General features: G+C 50.5%; 1 protein-coding gene across 1 annotated transcript in view; it reads right to left on the bottom strand.

The window, feature by feature from the left end:
* Positions 1-2,059: 2,059 nt before the first annotated feature.
* The window catches only part of LOC136484065 (uncharacterized), a 28,507-nt gene continuing 6,844 nt past the window's right edge, over positions 2,060-23,722 (bottom strand). Inside the window, exons 2-7 of the mRNA XM_066481227.1 lie at positions 6,463-7,949; positions 5,476-6,114; positions 5,252-5,368; positions 3,852-4,892; positions 3,037-3,732; positions 2,060-2,896 (exon numbers count right to left, since the gene is read on the bottom strand). Of these exons, the coding sequence (XP_066337324.1) occupies positions 2,060-2,896; positions 3,037-3,732; positions 3,852-4,892; positions 5,252-5,368; positions 5,476-6,114; positions 6,463-7,949 (4,817 nt within the window). The remainder of the gene's footprint in view (positions 2,897-3,036; positions 3,733-3,851; positions 4,893-5,251; positions 5,369-5,475; positions 6,115-6,462; positions 7,950-23,722) is intronic.

Below are 23,722 nucleotides of genomic sequence, written 5' to 3'. Positions count from 1 at the left end.
CCTTAGTCGTGGTTATTTGTTGTTTATTATTGTAATAACATTCTCTATTTTTTTTCTTTTTCTCCGCATCCAGATTGCGCTACAGGACCTTACCTATGCTGCATGTGGCTTGTGGGCCGTTCTAGACCAAGCTACGGAGCAACTCGGATATGATTGTGACTTCTGCAATGGAAACCTCGGCCAGCTCACTATAGAAGGACGCAAGTACCGCATAAGGATTACTAACATGGGCAGTGGTCGTTCAGTAGGTTACATCTATAGCCGACCATTCTTTCGGTATTGTGAAGCACGAGAGAGTGTACTCATACGGGCATTGGACTTCACGATATAAGCGGATACATAATCCGTGACATTAATTACCATATATGGCTACAAAGGCATGTTAGTGTGCATAGCCCGATCGATCCCGGCAGTGATTCCGATAGTAATTAATGTTTATTTAGCTAGGTTTTTAAGGTCGTAGTTTAATTGGGTTCTAATTTTAATATGTACGGCTTTGTGTGTTTAATTATTGTCATGCATGTAATTAGTAAGCGATCCTAATAATATATTATTTTCTAATCACACATACCACTTTCTAATGTTTCTCCCTTTAATGTTGCTCAGTGTCCGAAAAAGACATATCGGTGGGACGCAGGTCCCATTCAAGGTTGTCGAAATGGAGGGGAAGTACCTGTCACAGCTGGCGAGAAACAATGAATGCGGGTTTTATGTAGTGTGGGCAATGCTTCGCTACATCGGCGAGAAATCGGAAGAAGCCGATAAGTTGGTGTGTATAATCCCCATTTCATTTATGTCTGTTAATAATTCAACATAATGATTTACCGTTCCTCTCTGGATATCATCTATTTTGAACGACAGCATAAAAAATATAACCGCCAAAGGCTGTTAGACATGGAGATCGTCGCACTACAATCGGAGCTCGCAAAGTTCATCTTAGCCGAGGTATTGGAAAAAGATGAAGTATTTTTCATTGCACAATCCGTGAGGTACAATGACCAGTATGGCCTAGAGTAGCTCGCCAGATTATTGTAAGAAGTCCGAGAAGCATTGCACAATCTATGACGTCCGAGAACATTTCTTTTTTGTTTTGAGGGCTCGAGATCTGGATAAGAACATTTGAACTGTAACCGTAACATTTGTAATGTTTAATATTGATGGACCTGTTGTCTACGTAGCGTATATAAAGCGAAACCCGATTCCACGAAAAAATATAAATTAAAATCAATTATAAAACAATAAAATGCGAATGGGCCATCACTGCCAGTTAGCAACGAACCGGCAGTATTGTCGTAACCATCACTGCCGGTCATCAACAAACCGACAGTGTTGTCTTGCTCAACACTGCCGGCTTGAGCCATAAGCCGATAGTGTTTTCTTGCTCAACACTGCCGGCTTGAGCCATGAACTGTCAGTGTTGGATTGCTCAACACTGCCGGCTTGAGCCATGAACCGACAGTGTTGGATTGCTCAACACTGCCGGCTTGAGCCATGAACCGACAGTGTTGTCTTGCTCAACACTGCCGGCTTGAGCCATGAACCAACAGTGTTGTATTTCTCACACTGCCGGCTTGAGTCATGAACCGACAGTGTTGTCTTGCTCAACACTGTCGGCTTGAGTCATGAACCGACAGTGTAGGCTTGCTCAACACTGTTGGCTTGAGCCAAGAACCGACACTCTTGAAGCAACCATCACTGTTGGTTGGGACTACAAACCGGCAGTGTTGTTTAACTAGACACTGTCGGGTGGAGCCAGGAACAGACACTGTTGCCTATAGATCAGTGTCGGTTTTTAAGAACCGACAGTGATGTCAACCCCCCATCACTGTCGGTATGCCACTGTCGGTTCAAAATCCGACAATGAAGGGGGTTTTTGAACCGGCAGTGATGTCCATATCTGGGGTAGTGCTGATGTGGCAAATATATGCATGGGCCCCTAACCCGACAAGTTTTCCAGGCCACGCACGCCATATAACCATAAACCAGTGCCCGATCGACATGATTTTGTGACAACAAATTAAAAGGGATACAACAAATAACATATATAATTTGGCGAAGTCTAGTACGGTGGTCGACGACGAGCGCATATCCGATCTGGATCATTGAGCACGAGGGGTACAAGTTTTAGTGCATCTTCTGGGCTCATGATTCCGATCGATTCTAGCGTCCTGTGTTGAGGCCATCCTTGGTAGGCGTGATCCCTCCAGTCCAGCAGTGCTCTTGATATTAATGGCCCATTCTTTATGTAATCCATCAGTTGCTTGGTAAGTTTCGTCCCGCCTTTATTCCAACCACCTGCCATGGCTTCGCGGACAGGTTCCATCCTCGCTGAATCGCAGACCATGATCATCAGGCCCACCAGTGACCGCTTGGCTTCCTGACTCGGCTCCCTATCTGTGAAGCGCGATAGCTCGCGCACGGCTTCCGCCATGAAGGTCTTGCCCAGCCTCACGGGGCCCAGTATTTGCTCACTGTCCCTTCCGTAGTCCCACCACCACTGGAGTTTTGAACTATATTCTACTGCGAGCTTCCGACGATTGCCAGGCTCGTAGCAGCAGAATCGATCCTTCATGTTGATGAAGCCTATTACGTCCAAGTTGTCACACCGCATGACTAATATTATCGATGACCTTTTTTCCGCTTCCAGTTTGATGTGAAACAAACTTTCTGGTTGGATGCGGTCAGTGTCAGGATATATCGTGTTGACTTCCTGCATGTTGACTTTGCGGAGCACTTTGTTGTTACTTGTGGATGAGAGATCTGGATGATCAGCCACGAGATCCCTGCAGCGTGGGTGGTCGGTCACCAATCTACGCAGCTCAATGATGAATGTACTGAATCCTTCTGCATCATTCCAAACCATGTACGATATGTCAGGTTGCCACATCCTATCCATCTGCATTACATATGTAGTAGTGATCAAGCAAATGACTACATATGACATATCTGATGATTAGCGAAAAACAAAACAAAACAAAAGGAAAGCATAAGAAATGTGTTGAGTAACGAGTGCTCAGTCATGTTTTCAATGTTTACCTTCCATGGTCCCGGGACATATTGATCACAAGGGTACAAGGCGACGTTCACTTCAACTTCATACCCGTCCACTTCACGACGTTGACTCGACCTGCTACTGTGGTTGTCGAAGGTGAGAATAATATTATTGAAACGCGGATTAATACTAGCCCCTTGGTTCTTGGAAGTTTCAATGCTTAGGTCCACGCCTATGTGAAGCCATTGACCACATGGCACCGCAACCACATTCCTGGCCAGCTCAAGGGACCGCACCAGCTGATACAGGACGCCCGGCGGCGAGTCCGTCAATGGAGAGAGATGCTGTGCCGTCTCCTTTGTACGCCTGAAGAGGATGCTCTGGCCTTTGAAATCACCAATGCTAGCAGTAATAACACCGTAGACGCTACAAGGGCTGTTCCCATCTTTCATCCGCAGCTTCACCTGCACTGTGGCCTCCAGGGCGTTGGACATCACCGCATAGGTGATCTTAACGTTGCGGCCGGGGCCTGAAGAGCTTAGGGTCCGAGTCATGGGTCCTTTGTCAACTTCCCTGGCGTACTCTGGGTCATAGCAGTCCCATTCCCATTTGATGGAACCGCCGCCGCCGCCATCGCCAGTGCTTGTGTAGGGTCCTGGGACGTCAATTTTGATGGCAAAGCACCCGTATGCCAAGATGCTTGTGCAGGGTCCCGTGAGCACCAAATCAGCCATTGTTCCCTACAACCATGCACATTGCTTCATTAATAATCTAATCTATTATTGCTTTCATGCGAAAAAGATTCATATAGATTATGGATACCAGGGATTAGTTAATAGACATGATCTAATACATATACCTTTTCTTCTTGTTCCTGCTTCCTATAGATGATATGGCCTCGTTTCCCATCGAAGACTATTACGGTTGTGCCAAGGACCCCAAGGTCCGCATGCATGGCCAACAGCTCCACCCGAGGTCGGTCCTTGGCGCCGTCAGCCTTCTGATGTCGCGACCAAGAAAGGTCCATGAAGCTGCTGCTGCTCTCGGCCCCGCCGGCCTGATGAGGTGGATCCAAACGGTAGTTGAGCACGAGGTAAATGTCTCGTAGCGGTGAAATGGGGTGCGGGTTGGCATATCTTCTACTCTTCCATGCCAGCAGCTGGCATGACATCCTCCCATATTGATTCAACACGTCACCACGCATTAGATCCCGAGTAAAGTCCCTGTCGGAAAATAGCGTGTAATCTTCGCTGCTCCTGCTCCACGAGCTTGTAAAGAAGTTGTAGATTGGATTCATCCTTGAAGACTCGCAGATGATGAGGATCAGCCCCGCTAGTGCCAACCTGGGTGACTTCATACAAATACGATCGTCCACCCAAGCTGGGAAGCACGACAGCACGTGCACGGCATCCATGGCGAAGTCCTGGCCCGGATTCACGTGCTCCAGTATTCTCACAAGACCACCTTTAGTGTCGAAGTCCAGTAAGGATCTGTAACCGACACCCCAGCTTAGGCGTTGGGGATTGTATTCATCAATTGGGAGTATATCGGCAGATCTATCCGGGTTCTCAATGAGCTGAAATGAATCTCCTTGCTGGTTCATGAAGCCACAGACATACAAGTTGTCGTCCCGCATGATTAGGGTTGTCGACAGCGTTTGCTCTCCCTTCACTGCTTGCAGCTTTACGTGAATCCACCTCGCCGGCTGTTCAGCACGTTGCTTGGCGAGCACTGGGTGTTCTCTGGTGGAGGAGAGAATTGATCTGTGGTGGCGATCAAAGATATCCTCGCGGTCAGGATGGTCAGCGAGGATGCCACGGAGATCCATTATAAATTCAGTGAACGACAGTTCGTCTCCGATGGTGTACACTACAGATCGATTCCCTGAAACCATTTTAGCCTGCATGCATTACCCGAGAGTTTAGTTAAAAGAAGGAAAGTGATACTCCCTCCGTTTCTAAATTATAAGTCATTCCAAGAATCTTGGAGAGTCAAAGCATCTCAAGTTTGACCAAATTTATATAATAAGTTAATAAGATAATAACATTTATGATACCAGTTAAGTATCATTAGATTTTTTGTTAAATATATTTTCATAGTATACCTATTTGATGTCATAAATCTTTGTATTTTGGTCAAATTTGAGATGCTTTGACTCTCCAAGATTCTTGGGATGACTTATAATTTGGGATGGATGAGTAACAAATGTCTTCAATGTTTAGCGCAAGCACTATAGTAGCTAGTCCTCCTTTAATTTACCTCCTGTGTACCACTGATGATTTGTTCTAACGACGACGGAGCAGTAATAGCTTTCTCCAGATGAGCCTCTTTGCTGGTTATTATTTGCTCCGGAGGGTGACTTATTGTCCGTGCGATCTGCAGTGGATTAGTAGTATATAATAATCATCCAGTAGACAACAAGATTATTAGTATTCGTTAAAAGAATAAGAGATGATAAAAAATGTCTTCAATATAATGTTTACCTCCGGGTACCAGGTGACTTCCACTTCCACTTCCACTTCATTGCCGTCGTCAGTTTTACTGGAACTAATTCCATTGGCGAAGCGGAGAGGAACATTATTCAATTCAACTTTCTTGCCATCGCCAGTTTCAATCTGGAGGTTCACCTCTATTTGAAGCGCACTGCCGCATGGCACTGCAACCACATTCCTCGCCAGCTCAAGAAGGAACCACGAGTCGTCATCGGTAGGGGAGAAACACTGACGCGTCCCCTTCGCACACCTGAAGAGGACGCTCCTGTATTTGTCTTCAAAGCCGTCGATACGTGCAGTGATCTCACCACCAATGCCAGCAGTGTTATGCCCATCTTTGAGTCGCAGCCTGACCTGCACTGTGGCCTCCAGGGCATCTGACATCACAACGTAGGTGACCTCAGCTACCTCGGGGCGCATGTCCGGAGAGCAGATGGTATGGCTCACGGGTAGTTGGTCGACTTGGGCGGCGTACTTGGGGTCATAACAGTCCCATTCCCATTGGATGAGACCACCGGCATCGCCACTGCTGCTACTGGCAGTGGCAGGTGGGATGTTAATTTTAATGGCGAAGCACCCGTAAGCTGAGATGCCTTTGTAGGGTCCAGTCAGTACCAACTCGACCATTCCCTACATGCATGCACTGCTTGATTAATATGGCATGGTTGTAAAAAGGATTCATGTAGTAGACATCTTACTATTTCTAATCCTCCCAAGATACACAAAGAAAGAAAAGATAAATTCTGCAAAATTTTCGCAATGATCAAAAACAAATTGCCTTTAATTTTCTATACTCTAGGCATCATCTTACTACTGCATACAAATACTCACAAGAAGCACTAAGAAATAGTGTCTATGACCATATGGTGTTTGAGATTTGTTTGGAGTAAACAATGATAATAATGCCCCGTCACATTAGAGAAGGGGATCCAAATAGGCCCTAAGTTGACAAATTAGTAAGACATAATATATGTATACCTGTTCTGTCTCCTCTTCTCCTTCCTCCTTCCTATAGATGATCTGGCCTCGTCTGCCGTCAAAGACGACGATTTCCGTGCCTTTGACATGAAGATCAGCATGTATGGCCAATAGCTCCACCCGAGGTCGACCGTGGCCCTGGCATCGTAGATCAAGATCCCCGTTGTCACCGGCCTCCCCGGGTTGGCTAGCAGAGCCACCGCTGCTGTCACCATCACCGGCCTCTCCAGGTTGGCTAGAAGAATCGCCACCACTGCTGCTGGTGTCGTCTCCGGCCTCATCGGCTTGGCTAGCAGGGCCGCTGCCGCTGTCGGCATCGCTAGCCTCCTCTGATTTGCTATCACGGCCGCCATTGCTGCCAGCATCGCTAGCCTCCTCCGATGATTTGCTAGCAGAGATGCCACCAATGCCAATGTTGCAGGACTTCTTGTGTTGGATTTGTGGCCTCCCATTGCTGCCATTGTTGAATCCCCTTTTACGCTCGCGGCCACCTCCGCTTTGGCTAGGAGGGCCGCCACATCCGTTGGTATTATGGCCACCTCTGCTTTGTCCAGGAGGGCCGCGACCACTGCCAGTGTTGCCGGGCTTATTAATAGAATCTCCATCGTTGTTCACACTGCCAGGCTTCCCACGTTGATTCTTCTTCTTTTCTTCTTTTTTAGCCTGATCACTTGTATGGGTGTTGTTGAGCACGAGGTGTATGGTTTGTAGCTCCATAATGGGGTGCGGTTGCCAATTCTGTGTGCTCACATTGCTGGCGTACCCTCGGGTCTTCCATGCCATTAGCTTGCTCGACATTTTCCCATGTTCCCAGAAGTTCTCAATCATCAATTGCTTGGCGAATCCCGTGCCGGTGCTCCACCCACGTGAAAAGAAGTCGTGGGGAGGATTCATCCTTGCGGACTCGCAGACCATGATGATCAGGCCCGCCAGTGCCACCCCGGGCCTCAGATCGATACTAGCCACCGGATTTGGGTGGCTCGACAGCACGCGCACGGCGTTCTTCGCAAAATCACGGCCCAAATGAGCCGCCTCCAGTTTGTGCACGGCATGATCATTACTTTTGGCTCCCAGCATGGACATGTAACTGACGCCCCATCTTGAGTGTTCGGGATCGCGTCCATTAGTAATTGGGAGTACCATATTGGTGGATGCATTCCGGTTGTCGTCGAGCAGCTGGAACGAATCTCCTTGCTGGTTCATGAAACCAAGGACGTACAAGTTGTCATCCCTCATGAATAGGGTTGTCCACGACGTTTCCTCTCCCTCCACTGCTTGCAGCGTGACGTGAATCCACCTCGCCGGTTGTTCATCAGCACGCTGCTTGGCCAGCACTGGATGATCTCCGGTTTCGGAGAGATTTGGGTCTTTGTGGCCGCCCAAGATATCCTCACTGTCTGGATGCTCGGCGAGTTTGCGACGTAGATCCGTCATGAATGAAATGAATGAAATTTCATCTCCGATGGTATACACCAGTTCAGCATGTACTGCAACAATAATTAAATTAACACATGAGAAAAATAACCCAATATATACATGTACATGCACGCACGCACGCATAGACCAAGTTATAGTTTTGAACTTAATTTGTAGCAAATTAATTACCCACGTATCGTCTCATCAGAGATATACTCACTTTCGACGTTGTTAAAAGTAAACTAAATTAACTTCGAAATATGCATCAAAATTACTTACATTTGTCGTTTTAGAAAAAAGTCTCAAAATGACTTTTTTTTAACATAGACTATATCATTATGAATGCGAGAACTTATGAGTATATCGATTTTCATATTAAATATATGCCTCAAACTATGTTTTGTTGACAGCAAAAATGTTAGCACACGTGCAATGGGCTCCAACATGAAGTTCCCGACGTCAAGACGATCAAGAAACACATTTGAATAATCAAATTTGGAGTTCAAACGAAGAAAGGATGATTTTGGGGTCTGTCTGGCTTCTCTGATCCTGTCTGGCAAGGACCGTTCAGCCCCGCGAATACTGGCTAGGCCAGTTTGCCTGGTCTGAGACCGCTTCGAGTTTAGCTCCGTCCTAGCTCATGTGTTTAACGTGGAAAAATTGTAAATTATGTCTTGGATATGTTTCTTAATGGGATAAGGCCACCCCCTCTCTATATATTGGAGGATCATGGCCAGTTGAGGGATGCAACTTCCAATCGATAAAAAAAACATCTATTACCCCTTTTTATTTACCCTAGCTTTTCCAACCCCTGCTGTTCGCTGCGTCTCTCGACGAGATTCGGTGGCGTTCTAAGTGGCCCTTGCCGACCTTAGGACAACCTCAACGTGCCCCTCCCTGACGGATCTTCCCGAGAGGTGTTCTTGAGCTTTTCAGGCGAAGAACGGGCATCGAATCGGCTCTACCAACCGGCTGGTCGGTCTTACTGATCTCGGACGTCCTTGTTGCATGATAGGTCATGTGCGACCTTGGACAAGCTAATCTTTGCTGGTGTGTGATCCAAATCGACGTCAACACACTTTTTAGTGACCCCGCTAGGAAAAGAAGATTAATCTACAAGCAACGTGTTTGAAGAACACAACAAGAAGGAGGGTGATCCCACGGATCCGTTCAACCCCGACAATATCATTCATCCTACGATGATCGATCAACTACCAGAGGATCTCCGTAAGATGGTGGAGGAGTAGAACGCTACTAACCTACAAGCCACTCTTGCAATTTGTTCGCTAGATCGGCGAGGAGGGGTGGCAAAACAATTCAAGGTAGTCAATCAGGTTGCTCATTCAACCACGGCTGAACCCAAGGTAACACCACCCATAATTAATACATCTTCTATTGTTACCATGGAACAACTCAATAAAATGATGGCGGATTGCGATGCGGCTATGATAAATACGTTTCATAGTATGCAATACAATGCTAGTCTTAAGAAACCTATGGATTATGGACCTGTTATGCCTAGTGTGTCTGTATTGGTGTCTTCTTCTCGATCTTAAGACCATGGATCCTTCCTTTCGCATGCCAATGAACTACTTTAAGGGTGATAGGATCAATTAGCTGACTAGAGGGGGTGAATAATCTTTTCTAAAACTAATTATGCGCCGACTAACCGAAACAAATACAGAAATAGACTAATCGGTCTAGCCAAGACTACACCCATCTATCTATGTTCACAAGCACCTTACAAAGATTCTAATTTTGCAACTAAGGTGCCGAGCTAGAGAGAGCTCACCTACACAAGTCTCGTTGGTAAGGTCACACAAATCTAAGCAACTAGTACAGCAAAACACACCAAGAGCTCCTACTCATACTAGTTAGCAAAGCATACAAAGCCTAAGCCACACTAGCACTACTCAACTAGTAAAGCTACACAAGCTAAACTAGAGAGCAACAACTACTTAGTTATACAAACTAAGCAAGGCTACTTAGCTACACAAGAACAACAACACTAGCACAAGTATGTACAAGTAAAACAAGCTAGTGATAAGGATTGCAAACTGTTGACGGTCGTTAACCCTCAAAATAAACCATCAATATAACATGAAAAACTGAATAAATATGATCACCAACATAGGCATAGGGGTTTCAACTAACAAATTCCACAAGTGTTGGTGAATCTATTTCTGCAGGAGGATTTAATCAGAAAACAGGCAAAGTGGACCTATCCGTCAGAGCAAATCATGATCATCAGCGACGAAACCGACTTAGAGGACCTCCAATCCACCATCTAGGATAGATCATCAAAGATTGGGCAGAGAAGAGCCTAGGTGGGGCTAACCGGCCCATGGGGCCCGCTGGTCAGCCCCCCGCTTGTACGTCGGTGCTCCACCGCCTTTAAGGATCAATCTTAACCGTGTATCGAGGTCAGTTCGTATCAAGAGTCCAGATGGATTGTTGCCACGGATTCATGGGCCCATAGGATGCCTGGTGCCCCCTATAAAAGGCCCCCCATACCTCCTCCAGAAGGCATCAGTCCTGAACCTAGAAACGATCCCAGAGATCATTCAACCTCAGAGCTCCCTACACCAATATTCATAGGCATAGCTAGCTAAGTTAGATCTAGAGAGTCAAGCTTCCCGCTTGGATTCCCGATCCTGTCAGTCTAGCTTGGTATAGCCTTGTATCCTTTATTATTCATACATTTGCTCTGACATTGTTCTTCATATTTATTATGTTCTTAGTTATCATGTTCTTAGATTACTTTGATTATATGCTTGGTGTAGTTAGAGTTATCATTATGTTTATGCATAGGATCGCAAAAGCGCTCATTCTTGTTGATGAATGGGGTGAGTGGTCGACATTATGTAAGCGTGGTGCTTATACGTTGTTTACCTGTGGATGCACCCTACATTCCGGATCGTGTGGTAGATCGCGAGGGTGACAACCTCGTTGAGTCCTTTATAGTCCATCTCCCATCTGTAGGCCAAGTAGGACTCGGTTGCGACGGAAGTAGTCAAGCTATGTTCTTGCTCTTCTTTAGTAATGTCCCTTATGCATAGATATAGAGTTAATCTTTTGGCTATTGCTAAGTATATATGCACATCATTGTATGCTTTGACTTGTGACTAGAATAACTTAGGAATTAATCTTTCTTGTATTTACTTAGACTTGCTATTGCTATCTTATTGAGTACTCTGAGTGTTGCATTTATCATTTATATATTATTCTATCTCTTGGTTTACCCCTGTTTAGAGTAAGTGTTTGGCTCATTGATCCATCATAAGAAAGTAATCAATATTCTTTGCCAGTCCTTCCCTGTGGTAAAAATATAAATAACGATACCTGGAATACTCCCGGTGAAGTGCTACAATGGTATATCTGTGCGCTTGCAGAATTTCATATCTTTCTAAGTCACATAAATACCACAAGTATTTCTGGTGTCATTACTGGGGATTATATCTCTAGTAGTGATGCTAAGAAATGCCAACACAAACCAACAGGATGACAAGTTGACACGATGAATTTTATCCTAAGGTTCGGTGGTTTGCCAACCACTTAATCCCCATTGAGGCAAGCCCAAGGTTGTTGCCGATCCTCTTGCTAGCGGTGGCCCGCAAGCCTATAGTCTCCCCACAAGGAGTGCTCCAAAATGAGCTCTAGCACTTGATCCGGACAAACCACTTGGCGCTCTTCACACCTCGCTCTACTAGTGTTGCTCTTTGCTTCTCCCATTGGGTGAGCACGGTACCTGGGGTTCACATGCTTCTTACGGGCTTCAAGAGTAACAAGCACACCGACTTGCCTTCTTCTCCTTTCCTGTGTTAGTGCATGTGATCTATTGTCCAATGATCCACCCAATGAAACAGTACGATGGTGATCCAAACAAGCCATCCACATGCTTTTCAGAGCCTTTTCAAGTGTGCTAAACTCCACCAAGTGAACCAACATTTCATGTGTGTGAGTTAGCATTTTCAATCATTATGAAAGAATTTTCACTTGCACCTTTCCACGCCACTCGATCCTAGCAACGTATGCAAAGTTAGATCACTCAAGTGGCACTAGATGACCAATATGCAAACAAGTTTGCCCCTCTTAGTAGTATGACCATCTATCCTAAACCCGGTCAAGCACTTCTCTTCTTAACCTTAGATTGGTAAAATAAAATGCCCAACAAATATATCTTTTCCTTGCACATTCCATTTCATCTCCATGTTGGTGATGCTACACAAGCATCCAACCTCCACCTTCAACAAATGATGAACAATGATCATCCATAGGTGTAGCCTGTTGGTATTTCTTATGCTCATGTAGAATATTCCGCAAGCGCATAGAATACCATTGTAGCATTTCACCCAAGAGTTTACCTACTAAGCCAAAGTGAGGGTACGTGATATACAATAAAGTAGGGTGACACACAGAAGATCCACTCATGGAAATGTATGGTGGAAGCGTAGCCAAGTAGGAGGACAAGGAGTGAGGAAGCACAAGAATCCTAAGTTACTTCTTATCCAAGCACAACTATAGCAAGGGACTATGGTGATACAGATAAACCAAGATATAGCAAGGTAGGATGCAATAGCACTTCGGGGCTTACCTGCCCCAAACTGACCCAGAGGGTTGATTGGGCACAGCAGCACCACGAGCCCTATGATTTAAAAACTAGACCTATCGTGGGGGAATACATAGGATGGACAAGGCTGTCACCACCTGCCAACTACCCTTAACTATCCAGAGGTCTAGCCGCATTCCAAGGTATCGATAGTATAAGCACCACGCTTACACTATTTGTTACTCCCCTAACCTCATGTTAAGACTAGAGCAGCAACTAGTGATGAAGAACCCATGCTATTAAGAGCCTACTATACTAAACAAGGTAGTAGAAACATCACTAGAGCATAACAAGAACAAGACTTAGCACTCAAAGTAATAAGACTTGAAATAGTACTTGCATAGAAAGTAATATATTGAAATGAGGAAAGTCTCACAAGAGAGATACAAGAGCTATAACAGACTGCTAGAGACCGCTTCTAGACTCTAAGTAAGGCTCCTTCTCACTCTAACTCCCACTAGGGCTAACACTATCACTAATAGTGTCGGGTCCATAGACCCGGGGTCCCCAATGGGACCGCTTTTCCACAACACTTAGCCCAGCAGACGGTGAGGCAACGATGCGCACCTGAGCTGCCCCAAATACGCGACGCCAGGCCGAGACCATGATCTGGCCACCGACCGGTGCCTCCGACCAGGAGGCCCGGTTGGCACCCCGACTAAATGGCCTGGTCCGAGGACGGGACTACAGTTAAACTCCGACAGAGTTCCCCCGACCGGGGGCATGCCAATCCGACTCCGACCAAGTTCCCCCGACTGGGGGCATGCCAGAGCTACGCACACCGCTCCTTTCAACCACTATAGTTGGGACCTACCAGGATAGCCGACCGGGGATGCCCACTCGGTGTGGACCCGGGGAGCAGGTGGAGCAGATAAGGTAAGATGCTCGGGGTCAAACCGCTATACAGGGGACGGTGCCTCACCATATCCCATACACGCATTGCATAGTGCCGCTGTGCCATGTTAGGTGGACATTGTGCTACCTGCCCGACGTGATGGAGCACGAACAGGATGGAGGGGGATGGCCATCCCATACTCGATGATGTGAGCATGAACAGGGGTGGAGGGTGATGGCTATCCTGTACCCGACGACGTGGGTGACAACGAGACTAGGCAGCGCCCACACACTTTCTCACACTCTCTCTTTGACTTGTATAGCCATTCCCTTCAACTATAAAAGGGGATACGCTCTCTCTAGACAGGCTTCAGGCTACACACCAGATGCATAGACGTAGACGCACACATGCAGCTCTACCTCTCTAGCACTTAGCGCACGCTCGAGTCCCTGTCGTCCTCCTTCATTCGAACCGGAGTCCGATCGGGTCTCGAACACTTCCCTTCTCATTCCTCACTTGTTTGTACCCCCACTACAAACTTCGAGCATCTAGGCTCAGGAATAAAGTCGATCGACCGACCCCAACTGGACATAGGGCCCACTGCCCGAACCAATATAAATCCTGTGTCATTGTGTGCTAAGCCACATCCGATCTAACGCATGGCAAAACTACAAATATTACTTGTCAGACAGTTTACGCACCAACAGTTGGCGCCGTCCGTGGGGAGGACGCCATGCGTTCGTGTTTTTTGGTCATTAGATGGCCCACCTCTCTGGCACTTTTTGCATGGTGAGCTCGGGCGATACGATTCGCTTCCGTTCACTAGAGTTTCCCGCACCCCCACTCGATGGCATGTGGGTTCCTCCCATCTTTGCGCTGTTCCAGACCTTCCGCTTCGAAAGTCTGGTCTTCATCGCCGACCAGCTCGGCGTACTTTGCCTCGATGAGGAGGCACCCATCCTGGCGTCCCTAGGAGGAGGAGCGCCCTCCATGGGCCCTGAGCCACTCGATGACCTCGATGTCGAGATGCTCGCGCTCTGCCTTGAGTCCCTGTTGGGCTCAAACCACTCAGTGAGTGACGTGGATATTGTCCTATACTCACTGTTCAACACCTTTCGCTAGCTCTCCGGAGGGACCCCGTTGTCCCCACCATGATCGCCGCACGGCTAGTTCCATTATGGCCTCGCATCCCCCATGGACGCATACGCATGGGGGCTCTAGAGAGCCATGATGCCGCCCCCTCTCATGTCCGAGTTCATGGGGATGGTAGGCTACACCCCCGCCTCCTTCCATGATCTCATCGATGAAGATGTTGAAAGCGACGGCTGAAGCATTGGCGACATTATGGCACCTAGCCATCCTCTATCCTGGGAGTGCGCCATGGCAGACGTCCTAGGACAGCTACCGGAGTTGGTGGAGTCCCAGCGGACTCACACCGCCCAGGACCCTTGTGCGCAGGCCATGGCACGTGCGCAGGAGCATGGCGATAAGCTACGACAATGGTGGCAGAGCCGGCAGCCACATGCGCCGGCACGCCTGGCATAGCACCCTGAGCCACATGTGCATAACCCAGCGAGCGGCCCTCGAGACTACGCCCGCCAGGTCCAGTGCAACATCCTGCCTAGAGGGGATGATCCCCCCAGTTCGCTCAGGCCGGTTAGAACATCGCTGCCGCGGTGATGCTTTTGTGCAGCCTCCCTGAGCCTACCGATCCCTAGGAGCAGGCGATCCACCGGAACCTCCGGGCGCTGGTGGAGACTGCCGCCGTTCAGTAGGCGGAAAGCTCCGCATTGCGATAGCGGCACGCGGTCTCTTGCCCGACCAGGGCACTGGGGCTGCACCAGTCGAACCGCTCCATCTGCTCACCACAACAGTCGCTTCGTGTGAGGCAGGGTGCCACGGTTGCATCGCAGCCTGACCCGACGCCTGCTCCATGCCGACCACGTGTGCGCAAGTGACTTGGGCTGAACCTTGATGCTCACAGCGTCATTAGCACTCGGTGCCAGGCTCAGCACGATGCTGACGTCCTCTGGATGGCAGCGAGTGTGGGCGGCGTAGGCCCTAGATGGCCCACCAAGGAGTACGAGGAGACACACCCTAGGCACAGTGGCCGACCGACCGACCGGAGCCCCAGCTCGGATGGCCTAAGGCCATGGGCTTTTGGTCGCCGTATCTAGAAAGCACCGTTTCCACAGCGCTTCTGACCACCCACAAACATCGCCAAGTACATCAGGGAGACGAACCCAGATGGCTCGAGGACTTCTGGCTCACCTGCCGAGCTAGTGGAGCTGATGATGACTATTTTATCATCCAATACCTCCCATCTGCGTAGGGGAGTTTGTTTGGGCATGGCTCGAATTTCTTCTGCCCAACAGCATCCATGACTAGACGGAGCTCAAGAGAGTCTTCATCAGGAACTTCTAGGGGATGTCCGTCCATCCCGAGAATTCCTGGGACCTCAAGAGTTGCAAGTAGGAGCCCAATGAGTCCCTGTGGGATTACATCCATAGGTTCTCGAGGTAGTGCAACTCCCATCCTAATGTCATCGACGCAGATGTCATCAGCGCATTCCTCTTTGGGATGACCTGCAAGTCCCTGGTCCACAAGCTTAGCTGCATGAAGCCCCGTACCATCCGTGACCTGCTCGACATCACCACGAACCACGCCTTCGGTGAGGAGGCGGTTAGGACAAGGGCAAGTCCAAGCGCGAGGACCAAGACTAGGGCCCCTCCACACAATGGGGCAAGAAAAACAAGAAGGGTCGGCGCCGACTGACCAACACTACCCTGGTCACCGAGACCAAGCGCTCGAGCAAGCAGCCCCAGCAGGGCTAACATGACCACATTGACAAGCTGATGGAGAGCCCATGCACCAACCACGCCTACCCTGTCAAACACCTCTACAAGGACTGTGAGCTCCTCAAGCGTTTCCTACGGCAAACGACCAAGCCCAAGGAGGGGAACGGCAAGGAGGACGTGGCCAAGAAGGGAGGCATGGCGGGCAAGGATGGAGATGGCTTCCCTAGCCCTAAGGAATGCCTCATGATCTTTTGGGGCCCGATGCTGACCACTCCAAGCGCCAGCTCAAGGTACGCTATCGAGAGGCATGTGCCGCCGAGTCAGCCGTCCCCTCTTTCCTTCACTGGTCGGACTCCCCAATCACATTTGATTGGAGAGACCATCGCCCTTGCGTCACCCGACAAGGTTGCTACCCGCTCATCGTCGACCCCATCGTCCGCAAGAAGCGTCTCACCAAGGTGCTGATGGACAGAGGCAGCAGCCTCAACATTTTGTACGTTGACACCCTCGACGCCATGCGCATCCTCCGGTCAGAGCTCTGCCCTATGAGCTCTCCCTTCCACGGTGTGATCCTGGGGACATAGGCATACCCACTCGGGCTGATCAACCTACCCATCGTATTCGGTGATCGCACCAACTTTCGCACGGAGGTCCTGACCTTCGAGGTGGTGGACTTTCTGGGGTCCTATCATGCTATCTTGGGGCGGCCATGCTACGTCAAGTTCATGGTGATCCCTAACTACACCTACCTCAAGCTAAAGATGCTGGGATCGAACGGCATCATCACCATGGGTAGCACCTTCTCGCACGCCTACACGTGCGACCATGAGCACTACGAGCTTGCCACAGCCATCGTCAATTCCATCGAGTTCCCGAAGCTCGGGAACACGGTGGCTCTGGCGGTCCCTGACTGCAACGAGCAGACCTCCACGAGCACCTTCCATTCGACCGAGGAGACCAAGGCGGTGGAGGTCGACCCCAGCGACCCAACCAAGATGGTGCGGATCGGGACCAAGCTCCCGACCAAATAGGAAAGCGAGCTCTTCGACTTCCTGCACGTGAATCAGGATGTTTTCGTAAGGAAGCCTTCTGACATGCTAGGCATACCGAGGGAGGTCACCGAGCTCTCACTACACATCGTCCTAGGCTCAAAGCCTGTCAATCAACGCCTGCGCCGCTTTGATGACGAGGGGCGTAGGGCCATAGGCGAGGAGATCACCAAACTTCTGGCGGTCGGCTTCATCAAGGAGTTATACCACTCTGACTGGCTTGCTAATCCTGTTCTTGTAAAAAAAGAATGGGAAATGGAGAATGTGTGTCGACTATACTGGCCTTAACAAGGCGTGCCGCAAGGATCATTTTCCTTTACCATGCATAGATCAGATAGTCAACTCCACTTCAGGATGCGAAATCCTCTCCTTTCTGGATGCCTACTCAGGCTACCACCAGATCGCGATGAAAGAGGCCGACCAGGTCGCGACCTCATTCATCACCCCGTATGGTTCATACTACTACATAACCATGCCATTCGGTCTGAAGAACGCGGGTGCCACCTATCAACGGTGCATGCAGCGATGCTTCGCCGCCCAAATCGACCCACCCGACCAACCCAATTAAGTCGAGCAGCCAAAACCCACTATTATTGTCTACGTGGATAACATAGTGGTGAAAACGGCTCATGCAAATGACCTGATCGCAAACTTAGCTACGACATTCGTGAACCTTTGAAGGTTTAGCATCAAATTGAATCCTAAAAAATATGTTTTCGGGGTTCCGAAAGGGAAGCTGCTCGGATACATCGTGTCCGAGCGTGGCATCAAAGCCAACCCTAAAAAAATCATAGCCATCTCCAACATGGGCCCCATACGCAATGTCAAGGGCGTACAGAGGCTCACCGGGTGCTAGGCCGCCCTAAGCTAGTTCATCTCCCGGCTAGGCGAACGGAGCATGCCTCTCTACAAACTCCTCAACGAGACAGACACATTCGTCTGGACAGAGGAGGCACAACTGGCTTTGGAAAGCCTCAAAGTGTCGCTAACGTCGGCCCCAATCCTCATCGCTCCTGAATGGGGAGAACCTCTCCTCCTCTACATTGCGGCAAGCAACCATGTGGTCAGCGCCGCCCTCATCGTCGAAAGGGAGGAGCTGGGGCATGCGCTAAAGGTCCAACGACCAGTGTACTTCATCAGTGAGGTACTATCCAATGCCAAAGTTCGCTACCCCTAGGTCCAGAAACTTCTGTACGCCATGTTGATGGTGACCCGGAAGCTCCTGCGCTACTTCACCGACCATGAGGTCACAGTCGTCACCTCATACCCGCTGGGGGAGATTGTCCGCAACCACGATGCTGTCGACCGAATCTCCATGTGGGCACTCGAGCTCATGGGCCACAACATTAGGTATGTCCCTCACACCATGATTAAGCCTCAGGCCCTTGCCGACTTCATCTCCGAATGGACGGAAGTCAAGATCCTGACCCCGGACATCACCCATGAGTACTGGACGATGTACTTTGATGGGTCGGTCACGGCACCCGACTCGGGGGCTAGGGTGGTCCTGATCTCCCCAGGTGGGTGCAGGCTCCACTACACAATTCATTTTTAGTTTCTGGCCTCGAACAACATCGTGGAGTACGAGGCCCTCATCAATGGGATGCGCATCGCCATTGAGCTTGGTGCGAAGCGGCTATATTTTTGTGGTGACTTGGAGCTGGTAGTCGACCAAATCATGAAGGAGTCCTCCTATAAGAACCCTCTCATGGCAGCGTACTGCCAAGAGGTGAGCAACCTCAAGGACAAATTTTGAGGCATCGAGCTGCATCATGTCCCGCGAAAGGACAATGACGCCACCGACTTCCTTGCGAAGTTAGCGGCCAGATGGGAACCACCTCCTGATGGGGTCTTTGTGAACGAAATCTATGAGCCGTCTGCCCATGTCCGAGAGGATCCAACCCAGTCTCAACCTAACTCTAGTAGAGCACTCGGGGGCTCCGGTGCTTTGACATGGCTAGACTTCGACCAAGTGCTCGGGGGCTCCGACCCTGACGCCACCATGGCAACCTCGTCCGGCGACACTGCCATGATGGCGGTCGACCCAGCCGAATGGAGAGCGCCACTGCTTGCCTACCTCCTCAAGAAGATCCTCCCACTAGAGAGGACTGAAGCACGATGAATCGCTCGATGCACCAAGACGTTCGTTGCCATTGGTGGTGAACTTTACAAATGAAGTCCGTCCAGAATACTCATGAAGTCCATCCCGACCGACCAGGGCAAACAACTTCTCCTCGACATCCATGCCGGAATTAGTGGAAAACACATGGCCCTGAGGTCACTGGTTGGTAAGGCCTTCCGCCAAGGTTTCTACTGGCCCACCGCGCTGTGAGACTAGAGGAGGTTGTCCGCAGGTGTGAAGGATGCCAGTTCTACGCCCGGCAAACTCACCTGCCAGCGCAGGAGCTCCAGACCATCCCCATCACCTGGCCATTCGTGGTCTGGGGCCTTGACATGGTTAGGCCCCACAAAAAGGCCCTAGGTGGCTCCACTCACCCACTCATGGCGGTGGACATGTCCACCAAGTGGATCGACGTGAAGCCCATCACCAACATCTGCTCGAAAGTGGTGGTCAAGTTCTTCCTCGACATCATCTATCGGTTCAATGTCTCTAACTGTATCATCACCAACCACAAAATGAACTTCACCAGCAAAAAGTTCCTGGACTTCTATGATGAATATGGCATTAGGGTCGATTGGGCCTCAGTCGGGCACCCGCGGACCAACGGTTAGGTCGAGCAGGCCAATGGCATGGTCCTCTAGGGACTCAAGCCTCACATTTTCGACTGGCTCAAAAAGTATGCAGGGCGATGGGTAGTAGAGGTCCCAGTGGTCCTCTAGAGCCTAAGAATGACCCCAAACTGATACACAGGGTTTACCCCCTTCTTCCTGGTGTACGAAGCTAAAGCCGTGTTACTGTCTGACCTCGATCATGGCGCCTCAAGACTAAAGGCCTTTGACCAAGACCGAGCTATGAAGGCTTAGTAGGATGTGGTCAACCTATTCGAGGAGGCATGAGAGACGGCCCTCATCCACTCTGCTCATAACCAGTAAACCCTCTGTAGGTACCACGAGAGGAAAATCTGAGGCAGGACCCTCGAGGTCGGTGACCAAGTACTCCAGAGGACCAAGTCGACAAAGGACAAGCACAAGCTCTCTCCACCATGGGAAGGACCATACATGGTGGCTAAGTTGATCCAACCAGGTGCCTACCAACTGAGGGACAACGACGGCTACATCCTCACCAACACATGGAACATCGAACAATTATGTCGTTTCTTTCCCTAAGCTCGGTTTTACCGGTCATTTCCATTCAACATTTGCTCCTACAGAACCCTAGCCCGAGCACTCTCAGCCTAGGTCGCTCAGGGGCTCCATGGGGGTGCGATACCAATCCCTCCTTACTGTCGTGTAGTCACGCATTTCGCCCAAACAAAAGGGCATCTCCCAAATGAAAGGGCATCCCGTTCCTTGTCTCTACCCTATGTAACTTGCGCTTCAACCTCCCAACCGATCAGACCCCGCTACGACCTACGGATATGAGAAGCTAAGCCTCGCGGGCCATGCCCGGGTTCTAAAGGTTGCAGCCTATGGTCAACGGGCAGGTTTGAAATGGAAAAGGACAAAAAGCAAAATTATGCAAGGATAAAAACAAGGGTGGGCGGGACAAGCTCCCCCTCATGAGTGATATTATCACAAAAGAACTTAAATTGTTCACATGGGGGCTCCCCCATGTATTCATCTTTATACAAAGACTGACTACATTTTCTATTGTGGCCCTCCGACCGCATCGGCTAGCAGTGCGGCTAGCAAGGACGAAGGCGCTTCAGTTGCAGCCGGGACGACACTCGGCTTGGTTGCGTGCAAGATGACGCTCGCCTCCAACCCGATCTCCACTACTTCAGTAGGATGGACGACGCCTTCCTGGCCCATGCCTGCAGCTGAGCGGCGAGTCTCCATCACCCACTACACGGTGGCCAGCTTGGTGATCGCCTGCACGTGTGGCACCAAGCTCTCCCCCAGCGCCTGGATCTCATTTGCACTCCACCCACTGGCATACCCTCTATAGGCAGACGCGAAGTCCAAGGTGGGGTAGTGAGTCACCACCGACATGAGCACCCCCGATGCCCCATAGAACATGCCGTCGGTTATGAGCACCCGAACCTCATTCGAGACCTTCGTGAGTCAGATGGCGGGCATGCTGGTGCTCGGGCCTGGCCCGAACACCTCAGGGATCACCACCAGCACCACACTATAGAGTTGGTCGAGCTCTCCCTTGAGAATGGCTCGCTCCTCTAGGGACCATTCCAATGCCTCCGCACTCCAACCAAACATCACCTAGGTCGTTCCTAGCTCCTGCTGTAGAGAGCCAACCTTTTCACCTAGCTCTAGGAACGAACGACAGAGTTAGGAGCCTGGAAAATAAGGATCAAGATGTCGACCGAGGGCAGGATAGATATGTACCATGGTGGGAGCTTTCACTAACGGCAAGCCCTCGCTCTTGTTGGGTTGCCCTCTCCTGCAGCGTGGCAACATTCTGCTCCGACGACAGTGCCCGTTGCTCGACGTCCGCTCGGGCCTTTGGCTCCGCCTCTAGAGCCTCTAGGCACTCCTTGAGCGCTGCCTCGGTCTCTGCAAAATGGGCCAACACCGCGTTGGGATCCTACTCGGCAGCCGTCGCCAGCTCGACTGCACGCCGCTCCTCCTCTTGGGCTCTCGTCGCCATTGCCGCCTGGTCTTGGGACTCACGGCGAGCGGCTTGTAGCTCACGACTGAGCTCATCGACCCGCCACAACACTGCCGTGTCCTGCTCTAGCCGACCATGCTCCTCATGAAGGAACTAGGACATGGGGGCCAACATCCTCTCCAAGCTCTATGAGATGAAGAGCAGGCGCGCTGAGACGACCGTTGAAAATCAAGAAATCAAAGACAAACACCAAGATCGTAGAGAACTTACCTCTACAATGCGCGGCAGGCAACGGTCATGGCCCGGTGGACAAGCTCGACCCTCTCCAAGGCCTCCTTGAGCCTTGTCATGGTAAGGGCGAGGTTGGACTCCATCGATAGCCCGCTCTGCCCGAGTAGGTCCCAAAGCTCACCCTCCTTTCAGTCGTGAAGGACGAACCAGGCCTTTCCTGGCTTGCCCGGCTAGGGCCGCACCAGCTCCTGGGTCACCGCCGACCCACCGGAAGATCCAACCACAGCAGTGCCAAGTGACGATGGGATCATCACCCACTCCTGGGACACCAGGATGGCTGGCTACACCTCCCCAGTGTCTTCCTCACCGTCAGAGGGGATGTTCACCACCGAGATGTCATGGCTCGCCAGAAGCTGCTCTACCTCCATCCTGACCACCTCCAACTCTGACTAGGCAAGTGAATCATGCGCCCCTCTACCGGGTGAAACAGGGAGCCCCACGTCCCTCCTCACCTCCTCGGTGACCGGTGGGGGAGGGATCACTGTCGCCACGGTCGCCACCATGCTCACGACCAGTGGGGAAGAAGCAACCCCCATCAAGGGAGGTCGAGCCGCCACCAGCCTACTTCCACCGTCGCTTGTCGTGACCCGCTGCAGGTTGGGCCTCCACTCTGCATGCACGGGAGGTAGGGAGATCCATGAAGGAGCCGACGCCTGGCCGCTGCAAAAAAGAAGGCGCTAAAGCAGGTTAGTCACGCCTGAAAAAGCTTAATCTTCCTGACAAAGGGAAGCACGATTACATACCCAGACGGAAGTGTTTGAGGCTTGAATGCCCGACTAGATGACAATGAGCCAACCGGACGAGGATTGCTCAGAGGTCGCAGCCTGCGCCCCCTCGGATCAACCAATGGTGGGGGTGACTAGGCCAGTCTCCGTTCGGCCTCCGAATGGCCTCGGCGGGGCATCTCCCCCCTAGAGGCTGCACGCGCATGCTGACCCCGAAGGCGCAGGCAAACGATCGCATTTCCCCAACCAACCAGTGTGCTCTGTCATGCTTCAAAGCAGGGGGCTACGAAGCCGACAACGCATCCCAAGGCCGTGACGACTGCACCCGCTTCGCCTCACATTCACAGGCGGCATCCTTGCTCGTGGCACACTTCCTTGATTCAGGGGCATCAGAGCGCATCCACGCTCTGCATCCGCCACCGACAGTCGTAGTAGTGGGCTCGCAATGCACCACCGAAGCTATGGTGGCACCCCCATCCTCCTGGTCCTCCAAGGAACTCGCATCATCGCCCATATCCATGTGGTCATCCGACTCGAGCTCCGCCTCCTTGTCCTCCCGGCGCTCACCACGGTGGACCCACCGATTGATCTCCTAGTCCTTTTCGAACTTCCTCCGAGCCTTCATGGACCTTTTCTTCTTCTTGGCGAGCATGGCCTCCCTCTAGGCGGCTTGCCGAGCCACGCCTTCTACCCCTTTCGGGAGATGCGGTTGGGACTTGAAGCCTTCGAGCCCCTACGAAACAGACAACTCAGAATCGATCGAGAGATCAAAACAAGCAAGAAAAGGGTCATGGGAAAGGAGCATACCAAGTCGGACCGCTTCATGGCATTGAAGGGTCTAGGCATCCCG

Source organism: Miscanthus floridulus, chromosome 9, assembly GCF_019320115.1.
Source record: "Miscanthus floridulus cultivar M001 chromosome 9, ASM1932011v1, whole genome shotgun sequence".
Classification (NCBI taxonomy): domain Eukaryota; kingdom Viridiplantae; phylum Streptophyta; class Magnoliopsida; order Poales; family Poaceae; genus Miscanthus; species Miscanthus floridulus.
Note: the sequence above shows the minus strand (reverse complement) of the source record. Positions and strands in the feature narration are given on the sequence as shown.